At 46.2% G+C, this 13,311-nt stretch overlaps 2 protein-coding genes across 2 annotated transcripts; both read left to right on the forward strand.

The window, feature by feature from the left end:
- Positions 1 to 734: 734 nt before the first annotated feature.
- trim16 (tripartite motif containing 16) lies at positions 735 to 7,689 on the forward strand. Its single transcript, XM_084456371.1, has 6 exons — positions 735 to 1,933; positions 4,134 to 4,229; positions 4,744 to 4,977; positions 5,479 to 5,650; positions 6,127 to 6,222; positions 6,547 to 7,689. Exons 1-6 carry the CDS (start codon positions 941 to 943, stop codon positions 7,167 to 7,169), a joined length of 2,214 nt encoding a protein of 737 aa, XP_084312497.1. The 5' UTR covers positions 735 to 940; the 3' UTR covers positions 7,170 to 7,689.
- Positions 7,690 to 10,795: 3,106 nt separating this feature from the next.
- Positions 10,796 to 12,706, forward strand: tvp23b (trans-golgi network vesicle protein 23 homolog B). Its single transcript, XM_084456379.1, has 7 exons — positions 10,796 to 10,845; positions 11,352 to 11,431; positions 11,523 to 11,667; positions 11,785 to 11,874; positions 12,099 to 12,221; positions 12,333 to 12,461; positions 12,580 to 12,706. Exons 1-7 carry the CDS (start codon positions 10,834 to 10,836, stop codon positions 12,604 to 12,606), a joined length of 606 nt encoding a protein of 201 aa, XP_084312505.1. The 5' UTR covers positions 10,796 to 10,833; the 3' UTR covers positions 12,607 to 12,706.
- Positions 12,707 to 13,311: the final 605 nt, after the last annotated feature.

The following is a 13,311-nucleotide window of genomic DNA, read 5'->3' on the forward strand; positions in this document are numbered from 1 at the left end:
AGATAGTCTTGGGCAAGGGCTCCATCTGGCTGACGAAGGCGTTGGCGAGCCCTGCCTCGGCAGGCCAAGCGGAGCTTCCCCCAGATGGAGTCCCTGGTACTCGCAGAGGACCAGACGACCGAGGGCGGCGCAGGGGCCAGATGGAGGGGCGAACCTGCGAGGATCAGAACGAGATTGTGCTGCACCCTATATATATGCACGGTTAAAGCCGCTGATAAGCCTGCTATTGGTGGGTTAGATGCGAGAAAGAGCGTGTGAGATTGATAAACGGAAGTGATTGGTTCTAGCAAATTAGCTTGTTGTAGAGCAGGCCCATAAATTAGTGACAGTTGTGAATAGTGACGGCTGTGCCATATCTATCGTGATTGCCTGGTGATGGTTAATTGTGCGCGAAACGACAAGGGAGAGAATTCCTCCAATAGAAAGACGCTTCTTTCAAAGCTCATTTTCTATCCCGACGGTCCGATGTTGTAATAGGATGAACAAGTTAATTAACTGAGAAGTCATTAATTGAATAACACTGCCAACTGTATTTACAGTATACTATCCTCCCCAGCATCAACTGAGCCTGGATTGAGAGTTTAACCAGTGATTTGCTACACAACCTCTGCCTTACTGCCTGTTTTACTCTGACACACAAGGAAGAGGACGGCAGAGATCATGTGTGCCGAGGGTGTGTGTGTGTGTCTGTGTGTGTGCGTGCGCCTTGGGGGCCGGGTGTAGGGAGTAGCTTGTTGGTTGAAACTATGAGAGGTTTGCTGACGCTTGCATAGCTGAGGTGTGGCATGGTGGAAGATACTCAGTTGGAATCCAGGAACTCCGGTTAGCTGAAGCCAAGAAGTGGCTGTGTGAGTTTGACGCGGAGTGAGCGTAGAGGAAGCAGCCACTGCAGGAAGTGAGAGTGAGAGAGAGAGAGAGAGAGAGAGAGAGAGAGAGAGCCATGGCAGACAAAGAAGCACAGACAAGCCTGACCTCAGAGCGGCAGCTCTGCCCAAGGGACAGACCGGCTACCTGTGGCTCCTGTCCGCAGAGCCCTGACAAGCCTGGGCCTGCCATGGAGAGCCCCAAACAGAACGGGACAGCGGTAGACTCTCCCATGACCAAGAAGAACAAGAAGGAGGACGTCCACAACGGCCAGGATCCCAAGGCCGCAGAGGAGACCAAGATCCAGGAAGACCTCCAGGAGTCGGAAGACCCCAAGAAGCCAGAGGATGAGGAGGAGGAGAAAGACGGCGTACCTTCGACGCCCAAAGAGGTCAGTCAAGATGGAGAGGAACGGGCGAACGCAGAGGTGGAGGAGGCTGTGAGAGAGGATGTGAACGATGGGCCGAAAGAGAAGGTGAAAGAGGAGGTGAAGAAAGTGGAGGTGAAGAAAGTGGAGGTGAAGAAAGTGGAGGTGAAGAAGGAGGTGAAGAAGGAGGTGAAGAAGGAGGTGAAAGAGGAGGTGAAGAAAGTGGAGGTGAAGAAAGTGGAGGTGAAGAAAGTGGAGGTGAAGAAAGTGGAGGTGAACAAAGTGGAGGTGAACAAAGTGGAGGTGAAGAAAGTGGAGTTGAAGAAGGAGGAGGTGAAGAAAGAAGAGGTGAAGAAGGAGGAGGCAAAGAAAGAGGAGGTGAAGACGGAACCCCTGGGGCCCGACGACGTGGTGTGCGACTCGTGCATAGAGAGCCCAAGCAGGGCCCTGAAGTCCTGCCTGACCTGCCTGGTGTCCTACTGCCAGGGCCACCTCAGGCCCCACCTGGAGAACCCCAAGTTCCATAACCACAGGCTGGTGGAGCCCCTGAGGGACATCGAGCGGCGGACGTGCGAGAGCCACAAGTGGCCCCTGGAGCTGTTCTGCTGCGCCGATGCCTGCTGTGTGTGCCAGGACTGCATCAGCGAGGACCACAGGGGCCACAAAACTGTGCCTGTCACGGAGGCTCGAAGGCAGATCGAGGTACTGTGTGCTCTCTCTCTCTTCATTCTCACATTCATACAGAACTAACACTTGAATTAATTATTTGATATCCAAAGTTCACGCTGCATTTATTTCCACCTTGAACATAAGAGTCACACCACTATCAAATTACACCATGTCAATTGTTTGATCTTGCTCTCTTTGAAATTATTGACCTTTCGGTTCTTGTACCAGTCACCTACTTTCCAAAGAGAGCAGTGAGAGAGGAAGGACAGGATGTTTTTCCTCACAAACTCCTCCAATGCAATACAGCAGCTAGGCAAGGAGGTTTCTAAGTACAGTATAAAACACCACAGTACACATTGTTAATACAGTACCGGTACAAACAACTTTATATGGTCAAAAACACATTGGCTCAACACAGGAGGTATATTACAGTATACTTCTAAGAGACTTCCCTTAGCATTTTATCTTGTGACTACCAGTTTGGCCTGTTCCGGCGGTGCGCTGCTCTTTGAAGAATATGTCTAATGAATATGTGTTCATGTTGGCGCCTACACACATAGAAAAGCAGCTATATATAGTAGTGTCTGACTGACTGGAAGACTTGCACCGTGGGAGTTCTGTTAGCACCTCTGTGGGGGAGAGGAGAAAGGATGGAGACAAAGTGCTCCCATTGGTCTGTGACTTCATCTTTAATAGTCTGGATTTAGGTGTCATGTACTGTATGGGGGGTTACTTTAATTCAATTATAAGGATCTGACTGACTTTAATATTCCCAAATAAAGGTCAGCATATGACCTGATTTGTGTGATTATCTAAAATACTCTGGCCGTCATCCTCGAACATTCTGGAAACAAGTCCATGCTCAGACCTGGTTTACCGGTCACAGAGAAAGCCCCTGTTGTTGATCAGTCTCTTTCTGTGACGGCCTTCGGCCCTCAGGGTCAGGCATTCCAGCAGTGATCCATGTTTTCAGATCACACCTGTTTTTGAGTTGTTGCAAAACACTTCAAACAATATCATAAATAAAGTGACAACCTAGGAATGTTTGACAACCCACTCAGACAATGGCTGGCAAATATGATTAACTCAGTTTTCATCTGGTATTTTAAAATGAATTGCAATTAACACATTATGTTGACAATGACAGACTGTAAACACAATGCATGGCAGATAAGGGAAAGTTTGGATTACATGTCTCCTGTTCACCAAGAGAGCTCATGTTCCTCTCTTTGTTCAAATGATAATTCCTCTTTACAGAGACTTATTACATAACTCAAAATGGGGCTGGTTTTGTTTGATCAAACACAGTGTTGAGGACTTGAATTTATACTCTATTGTATGTGGCTATGTGCCATGTCGTTTACTTATGCTGACATCCCTACAGAGTTAAGGCTTCCCCAATAAACTTAGAAAGATCCTTGGGTTCCCTTGAGAATTGCTGTTAAGAGTAAGTTGTTGCAGAACATAAAAAGATGAAAAGATATGTGTCCCAGTGCCAAAGAAGGAGTGGGATAGCTCTGTAGGACAATGGTATCCCCTGCAGGCATGCTTATAAGCAGACTGCGTGTTGAGACCAGACCAAGACTCCACTGATGGGAAGAGACATACGAGTACCTCTTAATGATGTATTAGAGAATCTCAATTTCGCACACGGGTGTAGAACATGTTTCCCCTTTCAGAGCGGCCATGAGAAGAACGAGAACATTCTTTTAAGGTTATTCTTATGGACATGTTTGTCCGTTGACATATGCATCAAGTACCTCTATTGCTGATTGAAACCCCAGTTGTTTGATAGATAATAGCCCTCTCTCTACACGTCAATGTATTGTAGGCCAGTAGCTGTGGTAAGTACGTTAGATGTGCAGTATACACTTCTAAAAGGCAGATACATATGTTTAGAAGTAGAAGTAAGATATAAGTTACTTGGGGGCATAGGACAGACAGGAATTCTATAAGAGAACCACTCACAGAACAAAGCAGTTGCCTGGACATGTCTCAGGAATTTAGACTTGAGGTTGAAACAGGATATAACTAGCACAGATCCCCTTTGAAAACATAGTGAAATTCCACAATTTGTCAAAGCAAAATACCTGATGACAGCACATTATTCTTGACTCGAAGCCTTTGTAAAAATGAGTCAACTGAAATGGTACAGAACAGTTGAGATTGGCCACATTTTCAACACTGCTGTGTCAGCGTCACCCACTAAATGCTCCTCTCTTCCTGTTCGCAGAGAGAGCTGGGTGAGAAGCAGACTGAGATGGTGAAGACGGCGACGGCAGCAGAGAACGCCATCAACAAGCTCCAAGTCAACACAGTCTCCATTGAGGTACAGCAGCACACCATGGCTTACCACCAGCTTAAAAACCTTGTCCTTTAAAGACCCATATTGGAATAGAAAATGCAAAGTAATCACGTTAGGCTTAACGTGTTGTGCAGCCCAAAACAGTTAATACAGCGGGCATGTCAGAATGCTTCCCAGCTGTTCTGTGTGGGCAGAAAACTAGGCTAAGAGTTTTTTTTTGTTATGGAAACCACTGCTCTCTAAAGCCTCTCGGTTTCGGAACCACCCCTATCCAACCGGTTTCTCCAGCAGTGGGTGGAATACCCACTTTTTTGTGTAGTTCAGGGTCAGGGTAACCCCACTGAGTAGTAACGCAGGAGAACATTCCTCAGGTCCCCAGGAATTAAGAGTACGTATAGGAAACCGGTCATCACCTGAGGCATTCTCAGCCTGCTGTCTGAATGAGCTGTCACCCCAGCTACGTCTGCGTGAAAACACAAAGAACGTGTGATGTTCCAACTTCCTCAGCTTCAACACAAAAACCCCCTTTGTCCTGCAGCACTCGGTGACAGAGGTGCGCGAGGTGATCGCCACCCAGTTCGGCGAGCTGCAGGCGGCGGTGGAACGCGCCAAGAGGGAAGTGACGGAGATCCTGGAGGCGGAGGAGAAGCAGGCGCTGAGACAGGCCGAGGGGATACGGGTCCACCTGGAGCAGAGGTGCGCCGAGCTGAGGAAGACCCAGACCCGCGTGGAGAAGCTCTCCAAGAACAAGAACGACGTGGACTTCCTGCAGGTAAGAGTGTGGGATCAAAGATCACTTCACAGGATATGAAACTCAACATTGGATTGTGAAGTGCACGCCTCCAGGGCCCTGAAGCGGGCAAGAAAGATTGTGGCCGACCCCTCCCACCCTGGACACAATCTCGCTGAGCCACTATCCTCCGGCAGCAGCCTGTGGTCCATCAGGAATCTCTCTGCATCACAAACAGTTCATTCCCGACCACAACCAGCCTCATCAACAAGGCCCATGAACCCCACTGACACTGCAGCGTTTATTATTATGCACCCATAGTCCACAGCAATTTCCGTATGTGAAAACCTTCAGTACCTGGCCCAAAAATTCTGATTCCGATGTGGTGCAAAGGTTCGGTTATTTTCACTTAAATAAGTGTGGGTCGCGACCCGACCCCGGATAAGCGGATGAAGATGGATGGAGTGTGGATACTGTTCCATTGCCAAAGGAGGGCATAGCCCCTCATATTGTCACCTGTTCACAAGAGGTTCTGTGTTTTAGGAGTACTCTGAGTGGAAGAAGGAGACGCAGGACGTCTCCCTGCCGGGGGTGTACATCGGCCTCATGGACCGCCTGAACTCCTTCAGCCGCGTAATCGAGGACTCCACCCAGGAGCTGTGTGAGAAGCTGCTGTCTTCGTATATAGATACACTCAGAGAGACCTGCAAAAACGGTGAGTCCCCATGGCGCCCTTTGCCTTCAGTCCCACAGGTAAAGGGAAGGAGAACCGACATGTTCCAGGGGGAACACTCTCTGAGCTCCTGATGTGGAGATAATCTGCTGACTCTTTGGGCGTGTACGTGCCTGTCTATACGCTTAACAAAATGTTCAGACAGTGTGTCATAGTTGTGCAGCTACTGTATTTTACTGTGTATAGCTATTCTAACGACTGGAGGAGTAGTGAGAGAACAGAACGCTTCTAATTGAGGCTGTCACTGGAGTAAACAAACAGAACAGTTTCTGACTCACCACATTGTAGTGGTACAGTGTGTGTGTTTCTGTGCATACACAGAAGGGTTCCCTGGATTAGCAGGCAGCGTGTATTTGTAACATTTGACAAAGTTAAATCTTTGACCAATAAAGTAAAATCTCACACGATACCAGACAAGATATGACATGCGCTATGTTTTGTTTCCCTTTACTCTACAGACCACATGGGCATAAAGACCACAGTCCATGCCATTATAGCAGCGAGACAGAACATGACTATACCAGATCCGGAGTCACGCGACGACTTCCTCAAATGTGAGTCTTCTCTCAGATTTTTCGTCATTCACTTTTATATGGCATCACTAGAGGTCATTCAAGGCATGATGTGTTTTTGCGATAGTGAAATATAGTAGTTGTTGTAGTAGTACTTTATTTATCCCGGGGGCAAGTTGCAGTTACTGTTATAAACAAGTGTAACGTTAGGTAGGTTCCTTAGTATGCCTACTGTAGATTGTAAAATGCCTGAAAAGTAAATGTACATGTCCTATGCAGGGGGCCTTCTCCCCCTCTGAGCTGCCTCAGGTCCATAGTGTCCACCAGATACTGATATATATTCTCTCCCTTGCTCTGGTACTGTAGATGCTGCCCCTCTGAGCTTCGACGCAGACACGGCTCACAAGTTCCTGCGCCTGACGGAGGACAACAGGAAGGTGACCAACACCACGCCCTGGCAGCACCCGTACCCCGACGTGCCGGAGCGCTTTGAGACCTGGCGGCAGGTCCTGGCGGCGGAGAGCTTCTACATGGGCCGACACTACTTTGAGGTGGACGTGAGCGGGGAGGGCATGCACGTCGGCCTCACCTACAAGAGTATCGACCGCAAAGGTCAGGAGAGCAACAGCTGTATCACAGGAAATAACTTCTCGTGGTGCCTGCAGTGGAACGGACGCAGCTTCTCCGCTTGGCACAGTGACCTGGAAACCCCGCTGAAAGTGGACAAGTTCACCCGCATCGGGGTATACGTGGACTACACCCGCGGCCTGCTGGCCTTCTATGGCGTGGGTGACACCATGACACTCATCCATAAGTACGAGGCCGAGTTCCTTGAGCCCCTCTACCCGGCCTTCTGGCTCTCCAAGAAAGAGAATGTGGTTGTGCTTGTTGTACCTGGAGAGACCCTCCCACTGAAAAGCCCCTCTCCCCCCTCCTCACCCCCAAGCACCGCTGTAGCCCCCCCCACCAGTGGCACAATAGCACCCTGAGTTCAATTTCAACATGAATGCACAAGTATGAAAAAAGTTAAATGTTAGTTAGGAGATTATATGCATCCGGCACGGGTTATTGTGAACATTTCTAGATCTATAAATTAGTCTCTTCACTGAAATTTGAAAATGTGTAATATATATTCAAAGGAAGTCTTGGCTCCTCAAGTGTTTCCCCACAGCGGTGTTGTACTTGAGTGATCTCAGGATTATACTGTGTGGTACAGGCTTCCTTGGTTACCTAGAATAAACAATTATACAGTGTAATAAGTCATTTTTTATGTAATGTAATGTTGACACTGTGACCTTCAATAGTTGGTATGCTCATTTACTTTTGTACTTTCACAACTACTGTTACAGTAGCACCATGTACTGTGATTGTAATTTACTGTGACGGAAACTATATGTATATAATATAGACCTGTTTTTATTTGGAAAAAAAGACTGGCTCATGTGCAAACATGATTCTGTTAAGGTATTCAATCAGAGACAGATTTAATTAAAGTTTATTCAACATTTGCATCAGATAACAGAGTTTTCATGTCCTCAGCATTAAATATTCACATACAGTTTGTGTTGTGTACATACAGTACTGTGCAAAAGTCTTAGGCCACCCAATCATTTTTTTTATTTATTTGGGCAAAACACTACCAGTAGCCTAAGCCTGCTCAAGCACATGCTCACACATGCTTTCCACTGAGTTTCATGAAAATTGGTCTGGTCGTTTTTGCGTAATCCTGCTAAAGAACGAACAAACCAATCAACCAACCAACACATGCCACCAAAAACATTACCTCTCACCCTACACTGTTGTCATATAAAATATGTAGTTTTGTCAAAAGTTTAGATTCAGTTTCTCAAGGCAAATTTTGCTTTAAACATCTAGTTTGTTTGTAAACAAGCTTGACTAATCTCTTAGGCTCCGTCCACACGTACACAGATATTTATGAAAACATACTTTTTTCTCTGCGTTTTGGCCTCCCGTCCACACGTACACAGAGTTTTTGGTAACTGAAAACTGATCTTTTTGAGGACACTTTCCAAGGTGGTGATCTGTAAAAACTCTGGTTTAAGTGGATTAGTGGGGAAGGGTAAAAGGTCGTCTATATACTGAACAGGACTCTTTATATTTGGTCCATGTTGCTAGGCTTGATTAATGCATTAGAAATCAACCTGGCTTTACTCCACCACTACACCGCCGAGAGGAGGCGAATAAATATACTGTGGCAAATAGTTTTTATTCCACCTCTCCGTAATGTTGCGAGGTCCAAAGTAGGACTACGCCGCACACACAGCTTCTGGACCAGGCCCGGCAGATGCAAGCCTTAAAGGATAAACATGGTGGTTCAATGTAACACTTTCCAGATATCTTCAGGCAACAACAAAACAAATGTGTATAACTATTTCAGAATTCATCCATAAAAAATCTTTTAAAACATGTTTTTATAAGTCTGAATCGACAGGATCCTTATCGCTGACTTCGAGGGGAACCCAGTAACAACTGTCATGAGTGTGTACTCTCCCACCAACGCAGCACCAGTTGAGGAAGTGGAGAAGTTCTACGAGGACCTAAGCACAGCGATCCACCATGTGCCGGCTCACAACTTTCTGTTAATCCTGGGGGACTTCAATGCAAGGCTCGGACCAGAAGATGCACCCTTCACATACCACAACAACACCAATCGCAATGGAGAACATCTAACTGCTCTGCTTACGGAACACGAGCTCCTGGCCGCCAACACCTTGTTCCCTAAGAGAATGGGCAAGAGATGGACATTCCAGGACCGAGCTACTGGTATAATACGTCAGCTGGACTACATACTGGTAAGAAGGAAATGGAGGACGTCCATCCTCAACGCAGAGTCGTAAAGTACGTTCGACTCTGTAGGCTCTGACCACCGTGTGGTCTCTGTGAGGCTACGTCTGAGCCTGAGGGTCCCCAAGAACATCCCGAGGCCTCGGCCCGACTGAGCGTAAAAAGAAGAAGATTGGAGGCGTGGCCACAACTAGTTCAAAGTGTGTGTGTGTGGGTGTGTGTGTGTGTGTGTGTGTGTGTGTGTGTGTGTGTGTGTGTGTGTGTATGTGTGTGTGCTGGAATCCAATCAGCAACGCATTCCATTCTTCTATGGTCTTGCAGGTATCCAAACACACAAACCCTGAGAGTGAAGCTGACTGAATTGATCTTGGCAGATGGGATTTTCCCTTGTTGCTATGAATCTCGTAGCTTACTTGAAGCATTCTGATAAAGCAGAAGTTGCATACTGTGTTTTAAGTGGATGGACTGATACAACACTGCCCTCCAGTGGCAGACTGTAGCTCATACCTCAGGTCATGCACTGTCAGGTTAAGGTTGTTTATAGATGGAAATTAAAACTGATTAATTCACTGATTTAAATGTGCCACAAAAGAAACACAACTCACACGATCAACAACATCTGTTCTCCTTCAGGGGGTCCTAATTAAATCTGTCTGGTCGTCACAATGATGTCGTTCACATCATTCAAATCACACTCTGGATACAGGAACATTTTCAAACACATAAACTGGCCCATGAGCTCACAACAACTAGCAGCAGCTTCCATAACATTAATGGAAGGGCTCAGTGCCTAAAGCAGTTACACGGATGATAACATAAAGTCATCCCCACCGGGTCTTGGACCCCGTTCTCCTGGGTGGGAGTCCAATGCTCTCATCACTACTCTACTTGTACAGTGCAGATTGATGGGTTGGTTTTGGTGTCCTTCTTCCAGTCCCTAGTGTGGGATGGGGTTAGAATAAGGGTTGGGGTTGGGACAGGATCTGACCTATAAGGCAAGGGGTAAAGGTCAGAGTGAAAGGATGAACATGTGGAGGTTTGGGTTATAGTCCCATAAAATCATCCCCGCCAGGGCCTTGAACCCCAATCTCCCGTGTGGGAGTCCATTGCTTTCACAGCTACTCTACTTGTGCAGTGGCGGTCAGCGGGTTGATTTTGGTGTCCTTCTTGGAGCTGGGACTACTGCCTCTTGTGGTGCCAACAGAGAAATGCAGGTCAACATTCAACGGAGGGAGGGAGGGAGTGACAATTGGACAAACGCTATCCTAGGTGTAGGAGGGATGCAGGAGTGGAGAGTTCTGCGGAACTGGCTGGATGTATGGAAGACCGAGATGATTGGAGACCGCTGTCAAGCTTGTCTGAGGACGACCTAATGATGAGGTGCGCTGGCTTACAGCCATGCACAAAATTACACAGTACCAAAGGGATTGATTCAGTTGTGCTTCTTGTGAAGCCACACAAAATAGTTGTTCTAAAAACAACACTACACTTTTTTTTGTATTCGTGTTCATTTTTGTTTATTCTAATGTGATAGGCTAGTGTTTTTACGAGTAAATAAACACGTACTGCCCAGATACATGCCTTAAACATAATTTTATTAGGTGACTTTTGCACAGTATCGGTAGTATTTAGGGATTTAGTAATACCTGGTAATTCAAGCACATTTGTTCCAAGTAGAGCTTCTTGGTGGTGGTTTACTCTATGCTTTATAACATATTTTGAAACATTGTTATTAATTTGCTTCAGTCGTCAAATAATGTGTACTGGGTCTTGTAGGCGTAGCCTGGACACCTATACTTGACGCATATCCCGGAAGTGTAGTTCATTTTTAGCATAGCCAATTTCGCAATGATGAGATTGGTAAGTGGAGAATTGTGCCCGTTTTCAAATGTTAAAACTTAAAATGCATTGATTTTATTTACTCTATGTCGTTGACATTGTAAATGTGGCACCAATCAAAACAATTATCCAGCTACCTGTCTCGACTAATCTTTGTAGCCTATTTGTGTTCAACGACACTAACGTTAGCCAGCCAGCTAGCGTTAGCCAAACCTCCCAGTATTTGGCTCAGGCGCACACCTAGTTAGTGTTGCCTTGGTAAATGTCCATGTCATTATAGGCACCCTGTCAATATGATTTTACCAGAAATGAGCAATCAATGTACCGGTATAACCAGCTAATGTTAGTTACGTAGACATATACGTGCCAGAAGATCACTGGCCAGCTAACGTTAGCCAACAAGTAGCTAACTGCCAGCTGACGTTATGCGATTACTAGGCTAACGTAGAGTGAACTGTCTGGGTACTGCGCCCAGTAAACTCTCCATCTCTGAAACATCTGCCGGTCTTTCTTCTTATTCATGTCAGGATTCCAACAACGACGACGAAGTGTCCTTATTTGACGCAGAGGAAGATGCGGGCAAAAAGTCAAAAAGCACTAAAATCAAGTAAGTTCGTGCAACTCGCACTCAGTTCAGTATGAAGACACAACAAGAGAGATCAGTGCAGCCATTCCCATGATCATGTATGAATTTCCAGGCACCCAGTGGCGTCCTTCTTCCACCTGTTCTTCCGCGTGTGCGCCATCCTGGTCTACCTGCTCTGTGAGAGCGTGAGCAGCAGCCTCATCACCTGCATGGTCACCATCATCCTGTTGCTGTCATGTGACTTCTGGACCGTCAAGGTGTGTACGTTCCGTCTCATAAAGACGCACAGCCAAGCTAAAGATTGGCAGACCTTTTCCTGTGTCTTTGCCCAGAGTATATAACACATTGGCTTCCGTCCTCCACCGCCATTTCAGAACATCACCGGGAGGCTGATGGTGGGTCTAAGATGGTGGAACCAGGTAGATGATGATGGCAAAAGCCACTGGGTGTTTGAGTCAAGAAAGGTGGGTCGCTTGCTCTTCTCTCTCAGTAAATATCAACTAACTACTAGCATGGTATAATGTTGTCACGTGATGTTGCCAGCGAGTGTGCATCTATATCAACGTAAAATATCATAGTCCCTTGAGCATTGACTTACTGCTATGAGCAGTACAATACTTACTTGGTCCACAAGCCAAATGGCATCTGCAGATGTGTTGAGTGTGAGAATATCCTGTCTTCTCCTCAGGGGACGGGTAAGTTGGCCTCCGACTCTGAGTCTCGGATCTTCTGGCTCGGCCTCATTGTGTGTCCCGTCATCTGGGTCATCTTCGTCTTCAGTGCCCTCTTCTCCTTCAGGATCAAATGGCTGGTTAGTTTCTCTGGCTCACACAGGGGGCAATCTGACCGTTTTGAAGAATGACTCAGCCATGCTACTGTCAGCTGTGCGGGGCCTGTTATAATCCTTGTCCTCTACTTGCAGGCAGTGGTTATCATGGGGCTGGTGCTCCAAGGGGCTAACATGTACGGGTATGTGCGTTGTAAAGTGGGCAGCAAGACCGACCTGAAGAGTATGGCTACTAATTACTTTGGACGTCAGTTTCTCAAACAGGTAACTTGAATTCTCTCCCACAAATCCTAGCTGATGCCAGCTGTATGTCCTCTGTGAAAACCTTGTGTATAATGATCCATTATCTTTGTTTAATGTTTTTTTTCTTTTTCTCTGGCAGGCATTGGCTAAAGAAGAGGAATCATAGAGTGAAACTACTCAGCAACATATGTTTGCATTAATCTTAATGCTATTGTATCTAATTTTACTAGCAGACTGGTGCATAAAAGAAACCTTTTTAGACATTGCATACCTTTTAGAAGTTTTTGCATTTCAAACCACAATTTTGATATTTCTAGAATGAAAATGGCAATCTCTGAACAGGTTGTAAATTCCTGAATCTATATTAAGTTCATAGAAAGTCCTGATCTCTTGTTTTGTTTGCTGTTGTTTTCCATTGTATATTAACCTTAGACTTTATAAAATGAATTATGGTTTTACAGACACATATATGGCACAAACATTTTGTTTGTGTGGTAGAGGTGGTAGTAGTGCAGAGCATCTGTCCAGTACATTTGTACATATTTATTTATGTAAAGAAATTGTGAAACGTGTGTAAATACATTTATACCATTTTCTGAAAAGACCAGTGTATTTGAATGATTTGAATTCATAATTGCAGGATCTCGAGGGGTCAGCCACACAGCAAGTGACACACACAAGTACACACACATGAGTGGCGACGCAACACACGACACACACATGCGACTTCAGGGGTCGCCGTTGGAATTTATCCTCTGTGTTATCCCATCCCAGCTGTCGTCCTCCAGGGGCATTCATGTCAGTGGCGCCCGGGGACTAAGTCCCAAGTACTCAGTCCAAGTCCAGGTCAGAGACAGGACTGAAGAGCATC

Source organism: Borostomias antarcticus (assembly GCF_949987555.1).
Source record: "Borostomias antarcticus genome assembly, chromosome: 22".
Lineage (NCBI taxonomy): Eukaryota > Metazoa > Chordata > Actinopteri > Stomiiformes > Stomiidae > Borostomias > Borostomias antarcticus.

Bases quoted from the DNA above. Each gene is read 5' to 3' on its own strand.
- trim16 (XM_084456371.1), top strand. From the start codon at position 941: ATGGCAGACAAAGAAGCACAGACAAGCCTGACCTCAGAGCGGCAGCTC. The intron at 1,934-4,133 runs GTACTGTGTGCT...TCCTGTTCGCAG, and splicing joins AGGCTCGAAGGCAGATCGAG to AGAGAGCTGGGTGAGAAGCA. The intron at 4,230-4,743 runs GTACAGCAGCAC...TTTGTCCTGCAG, and splicing joins TCAACACAGTCTCCATTGAG to CACTCGGTGACAGAGGTGCG.
- tvp23b (XM_084456379.1), top strand. The intron at 11,432-11,522 runs GTAAGTTCGTGC...ATGAATTTCCAG, and splicing joins TCAAAAAGCACTAAAATCAA to GCACCCAGTGGCGTCCTTCT. The intron at 11,875-12,098 runs GTGGGTCGCTTG...TCTTCTCCTCAG, and splicing joins GGGTGTTTGAGTCAAGAAAG to GGGACGGGTAAGTTGGCCTC.